Source organism: Mustela erminea, chromosome 2, assembly GCF_009829155.1.
Source record: "Mustela erminea isolate mMusErm1 chromosome 2, mMusErm1.Pri, whole genome shotgun sequence".
Classification (NCBI taxonomy): Eukaryota; Metazoa; Chordata; class Mammalia; order Carnivora; family Mustelidae; genus Mustela; species Mustela erminea.
This window is the reverse complement of record NC_045615.1, coordinates 43,912,140-43,918,868: the sequence shown is the minus strand read 5'-3', so window position 1 is coordinate 43,918,868 and position 6,729 is coordinate 43,912,140. Positions and strand designations below refer to the sequence as shown.

The 6,729-nt window shown below is 43.2% G+C and overlaps 1 protein-coding gene across 1 annotated transcript; it reads left to right on the top strand.

Annotated features, from left to right (window-relative positions):
• Window positions 1-2,159: 2,159 nt before the first annotated feature.
• Window positions 2,160-3,088, top strand: LOC116584435 (vesicle transport through interaction with t-SNAREs homolog 1B-like; the record flags this gene model as incomplete). Its single annotated transcript, XM_032332764.1, has 1 exon — window positions 2,160-3,088. A coding segment is annotated over one exon (786 nt), but the record flags the coding sequence as incomplete, so codon positions are not given.
• Between the last annotated feature and the right edge of the window lie 3,641 nt (window positions 3,089-6,729).

The following is a 6,729-nucleotide window of genomic DNA, read 5'->3' as shown; positions in this document are numbered from 1 at the left end:
CTTGTGCTCTCTCTCTCTGTCAAATAAGTAAATAAAATCTTAAAAAAATAATTAGAAAAAAAAAACAAACCTGTCTCAAGTTCTAAAACTGTGATTATCATTGAGGACATTTGGCAAACCTGTGGATGTTTTTCCTTTGCCGGATTGGTTAAGGGCAATACACTGTTAACAGGCAGGACCCAGGGAGGTGAGATGTCCTGTTATACATGGAACATTCCTACAAAAGTAAAAATTTAAATTCTCCTAATGAACATTAATGTAGGTAAAAAAATCTACTTATTATTATTGAACCCAGAATTCACTCTGTTTTATATATAAACATAAAACATTTCTATATGTTTTCAATAAACACTGATTTATCAAAGAAGGTAACTTCCATGTAAATTAAGAGGAGGACGTGCTTTGTATCATTCAAGAGTTAGTCACCGGATGCCTGGGTGGCTCGGTGGGTTAAAGTCTCTGCCTTTGACTCAGGTCATGGTCCCAGGGTCCTGGGATTGAGCCCCGCATCAGGCTCTCTGCTCAGTGGGGAGCCTGTGTCCCCCTCTCTCTCTGACTGCCTCTGTGCCTACTTGTGATCTCTGTCAAATAAATAAATAAAATCTTAAAAAAAAAGAGAGTCACCATTTCTGAAAATCAACACACAAATGTCAGTATCACTAATAATATTTGAAACTCATTAATTAGTCTGTATTTGCAATGGATGCATTTATTGTGATTCTATATATAGGTATGTCTGATTATTTCTTTGTCTTCAGTGAGGATAGTCCCTGTGCATTTACATACAGAGTTATATGTTATATCATTATAAATAGTTTTCCCTTTATTTCTCCTTTGTGTTATAGTTCAAGCTCTATATTGATTTTTTGGGAAATTACGTGGATAGGTAGATTATATTACCTATTAATATAATTTCAGAGTATTAAAAGAACCATTACCAAATATTCATTCTACCATGCTGGTAGCACTCGTTTTAATAGGGTTAAAGAGCCATTGTTTTAAACCAATGTGGTCCTTGTTCTCGTTGTTTGCTGTAATCTCTTAACCTGTCAGAGGACTGCACCTTTCTATGAAAATCACAAATTGTCACTTCTTATAGTACACTAATGCTCTCCTTCCTAAGGTGGAGCAATCTTTCTGAACTGGAAGGGAGAAGTGCCTGGATAGCTGTTCAAGTGTGGACAGTGAATTTGTCTCTCCAGGAGCAATTCTTAGACCATGCTAGAACATTTAAACAAAGTCTTACTTCTATATAGAGAAAACTGATATGTAAAAATGAGTATCATTAAACTAGATCAACCAGTTTATACAACACACTCTTCATCAATTTGGGGTTCCTCACAGGATTTCCTCTTTCCTGGATCAAGGTTTGCAACCAGTGACGGTGATTATCTTTAACCTCTACCTTAAAAGCTCCTTGAAGAGCTTGAAATCCAAACCAAAACTGGGGACACTGAGTGAGGTAAACATTTCCTCTTTTCTAATTATATAAGACCTGCCTTGAATTATCTCCTTCCCTCCTCCTTCCTTCCTTTCGGCTTTTCCATTAATAATTAAGATCAAACTTCGTTTGAGGAAACTTCACACCTATAGACATAAGGGCAGCAATCACCACAAGATCACCTTTACAAGATAATCCTAGGGGACATAATGTACTAGACCCAGCATCTCTTCAAGAGTGCCAGTTTTATATAAAAAGTGATGAACTTACCTAGGATCACAGCTAGGAGGGTGTAGGGCATGAACCAGAACTTGATAGAGTTGCTGAATTCCATGCTGATAAATAGTACATTCATTTTAATAGATAGAGTATCACTTCTGGTTGGGTGATAGCTGTGCTGTGCTGATGTAAAATAACTTTAGTACCACTTGGATTTGCTCATTACTCCATGATACCCGAAGTAACCCAAGTAATTGGAGATTCTCTTGGTGACCAAAGTGATAGCCTACATCCTTGGCAATTCTGCAGGGTAAGATGGCCAGGATGACTGATTTGTTTTGAAGTCTACTTGGGCTTTGAATGGCGCTTTTTTTTTTTTTAATATTTATTTATTTATTTGACAGACAGAGATCACAAGCAGGCAGAGAGGCTGGCCGAGAGAAAGAGAGGGGGCCAGGAAGCGTCTCGTCCTCGGCAGCGATGGAGGCGGTTGCCATGATGTCTGCGGGGTTGGGCGGCTGACCGCCCAGATAGGAGCAGGCCCAGTGCCCCAAATCTTGGTGGCCAGTGCTGGAGCGCGGCCTGCGCCGTGGCCACCTCCGCCGCCTCCTCAGAGCATTTCGAGAAACTTCACGAGATCTTCCGCGGTCTCCAAGAAGACCTGCGAGGGGTGCTGGAGCGGCTCCTAGGGATGGCCGGGACGGAAAAGAAGAAGCTGATCAGAGATTTTGATGAAAAGCAACAAGAAGCAAATGAAACGCTGGCAGAGATGGAAGAGGAACTACGTTATGCACCCCTCTCTTTCCGTAACCCTATGATGTCTAAACTCCGAACCTACCGGAAGGACCTTGCCAAACTCCATCGGGAAGTGAGAAGCACCCCTTTGACAACCACACCTGGGGGCCGAGGAGACATGAAATATGGCTCATATGCTGTAGAGAATGAGCACATGAACCGGTTACAGTCTCAAAGGGCATTGCTTCTACAAGGCACAGACAGCCTGAACCGGGCCACACAGAGCGTTGAGCGTTCTCATCAGATTGCCACAGAGACTGACCAGATTGGCTCAGAAATCATAGAAGAGCTGGGAGAACAACGTGAACAGTTGGAACGTACTAAGAATAGGCTGGTAAACACAAGTGAAAACTTGAGCAAAAGTCGAAAGATTCTCTGTTCAATGTCCAGAAAAGTGACAACCAACAAGCTGCTACTTTCCATCGTCATCATACTGGAGCTGGCCATCCTAGGGGGCCTGGTGTACTACAAATTCTTTCACAAGCACTGAATTTCCTAGAGGGAAGGGTTTGTGGACCAGAACTTTGACCCTGTGAATGAATGGTGTTAAAGATGAGGAATAAGCATAGTGCTGCTCTGAGGTAATGGTTCGAGGATGCCCTGTGTAGCCAGACCGTGGGAGGTGGGAGGGAAGACAAAAAACTGCATAACTGTGAAGGAACAGCAACAAGACCAGTATGATATACCAACGTAATAAATGCTGTTTATGACGTCTTTAAATTTAAAAAAAGCGGGGGGGGGGGGGGGGAAGAAGGCTCCCCGCTGAGCAGAGAGCCCGATGCTGGGCTCGATCCCAGGACCCTGAGATCACGGCCTGAGCCGAAGGCAGAGGCTTAACCCACTGAGCCACCCAGGCGCCCTTGAATGGCTTTTTAAAGCTATAATCTAAACCATCTGTTTAGCAAATCCATGATCAGGGAATGAAGACATGAAGCTGAGGTGTCTGTATGTTAAAAGAAAAATTAAAGTTAAAAAGTAATTAAAAATGCCTAACATGATCTAAAAATAAAATCTATTAATTTTTTAAAAAATAAGTAAAATAAAAATTATTTTGAAACTTAAATATTTGTCTTGTGTGTAAACTAAGAACTAATCTTATTTTCAGGAATTAAATTTGCATTTGAATAATTTTTAAAAAATTCAAGAATTTTCCAAATATTTTTTTCAAGATTTTATTTATTTGACAGAGATCACAAGTAGGCAGAGAGGCAGGCAGAGAGAGAGGAAGGGAAGCAGGCTCCCCCCTGAGCAGAGAGCCGATGCGGGGCTCAATCCCAGGACCCTGAGATCGTGACCTGAGCCGAAGGCAGAGGCTTTAACCCACTGAGCCACCCAGGCGCCCCTGGAATTTTCCAAATATTTTTAAATGTTTTTCTTATCTAAGAAAATGTGAATTGTGGGGTTTTTAAAATGATGGAACAAACCAATATCTGTTTGTCAATTTATAATATTCAGACTGCTTTCATATGCATTTAAAATTGTTTTCAGTTGAGAGACTGTGGTCCAGGCAGTTAAGTGTCTGCATTTGAGCTCAGGTCACGATCTCAGGGTCCTAGGACTGAGTCCCGCATCAGGCTCTTTGCTCAGTGGGAAAACTGCTTCACCCTCTGCCTACAGCTACCCCTGCTTCTGTGCTCTCTCTTTCTCTCTCTCTGACAAATAAATAAATAAAATCTTTTAGAAAAAATTGTTTTCTGTTTTCAGAAGGGCAGTGTAAGCCCCATCTTCCTCAATTAGTTACTGTGTAATCTTAAATGAGTTACTTAATTTTTCTTGCTTTAATTTTCATCATCTTTTCCCATCCTTATAATGGGGGCAACTATAGTACCTAATTCAGAGATTCAGAGTTGCTGTTGAATTTATACTATACTCAGAATCGTAGACATGCAGTGTTAGCTGTTATTATTATGATGTCATAAAATTCTAAGAACTAGTGACAAAGTGTCTGATGATCTGAAGGGGTTAATGGTGAGGGAAAAGGCAGGCACTGGAGCACACTGCCTCCATGCAAGATCACCTTTTTGTTGGACCCAGGTCTTCTGACACCCAGGTCTTCAGGGCCCTTTTCAGCCCAGGGAAGGCAAAGTCTGGGAGATTTCAGTGCTGAGCTGCACCCTCTTCAGTAAGTGAATAAAGCAAGTTATTAAAATGGGCTTAAGAGTATAATATTATACATCTAATGTGCTCTCAACCATTACAACAAAGCATAGTATAAAACCTGGAGAAAAAGACTGCAAGCACCTACATCATCGGGAGCATTGCCCCTACAGAAGGGATTATGGGCCACTCTTGGTGTTTCTGTAGTTGTCTCTACTTTCCAAGTGGTGTGTATTGAGCATAGCATTGTTTTGATAACCAGGGAAGAAAAGTAGAAGCCGAAAAGGATTCCAATAAAAACAAATTTATTTCTGCACCATTGAGTCAAATAAGGGAGCCTCAAGAAGGGTAGGCGAGGAAGAAAGATTTAAAATCGTAAATGCTCACTTTAGAGAGCTTTTGTTATTTGAGGAAACAAGAGCTGTCAGATCCACACTTCATTCTACTAATTTGGCGTGTCAGATAAAACTAAATGTTAACAATCGAACGCTGCCGTGAAACAAAGGCGGCTGCCTCATCGAGGTAAGGAATCCTGCACCGTCCTTGGACAACCCGGGAGGCTCCTTTTTCCCTCGACAGAATGAAACGCTGAGAAGTTTTTTTCCACAAGAGGGCGGTAACTGCTCAGGATTTTTTTTTTTTTCAAAAGGACTTCTGAAGGACCCAGACGCTTGAAAACCCAGCAGCGACGCGGGTGAAACAACTTTTTCTCAACGAAGAGTAAGGAGCCGCACGTGTGAGGCACCGGACGGACCCATTCTGACACACGCACGCACACCCACGTCCGAAGCAACAACTCTAAGCAGGACACAAAGAAGAACTAATTACAGACTCGTTTAAAATGACCTAAATTATGTTGCGTGGACACAGGTGTAAGTTTTTCACGGCCGTTCACACCAGACACTGTATAATCTGGTGGATCAAACCGGACTAGCACTTTATTCCGTAAGGAAATGGTAGTAACCCACAGACGTTCCTTCAAGCGCAGGATTTCCACGCCGGAGCCCGTTTTCCAGAATATACTTGCAAGCAAGGGGTTTTCCTGGAAGCAAACGGGTCTCCGCAGAAAATTCTGGAGGGGAGAGGACTGTATATACGTACGTCTACGTGCTTTGCTGAAGTTCAAGACCAGTTTTCTCTCCAGCAAGGTATTTAGCGTTTTCTTGCATTTACTCTTGTTCCTGAATTTGGGCTTTGGTATTGCAGGCATTTTGGGATTTCAGTGTTCTCCATCTTCTGGGACATTTCCGAACCCTCCCTTCGGAATGCTATCCCCTGGGAGAGCTCAGTACCTACCCTGAGACTGTGCAGCAGGAGGGCCCTGCTGCTACTTGGAGGATCCCTAAGGGATGTCCTGGCTTGGGGTTCGAGACCTTTTCCGTAGTGGATTCTACGTCTACACCAGTCGCTTCCCTCACATATTTTGTTGGCCTCGTTGGGAGATCGCAGACCACAAGACCCTACAACACTCTTGGTCACCGGACCTTTGTTGACCTCTTTCTACGCCAGTACTTCCCAAATCCATCTCCTTAATTGCTGATCAGCAGAAGCAGCCACGGATCCAGTTCCCCTTCAGAGCATTTGCAGGAGGCAAAGAGACGGACAGACAGAAAAGCATCCCCTTTCCTCTGCTCTCCTTCTCGGAGACTGACTTGTTTCAAGCTTGTGGACATTTCTTCTTTCTCCCTTGTGCCGGCTCAACCCCTCTTACAACACTAACGTAAACCCAGCCAGCCTCCGGGTTCAGCCCGCGCAGGCCCCACTCGCTGGCGAAGTGGAATTATTAAAGAAGTCTTCAAGGCAAGTCAAGCAAACACATTTCAGAGAGGTTTTTAGCCTGAAACACATACCTAATTCCCTTCATACCCGACCCCCCACCACCGCCCGTGTTCCCCGCCTTTTGCGAATGCAGAACAGACTTCTCGTGGCTACAACTGAGTATCCCGACATTGAACGTTCATATATTTGGGGAAGAATAGTTACCATTCACCCCCAACTGCTACATTTAAGTACATTTATCTGAGCTTTCATTTGCATTCCTTCTGCGAGTTACCCTGAATTTAGTGGCCGTTCCTTCAACTTAAAGCAGAAGTATCCAAACGAGCCAGGCGTTTCTGAATCAAGGGTTAGAAGGCGGATGGGGTGGTCAAGGGGATCGCGCAGGCTGTGTTAACAGT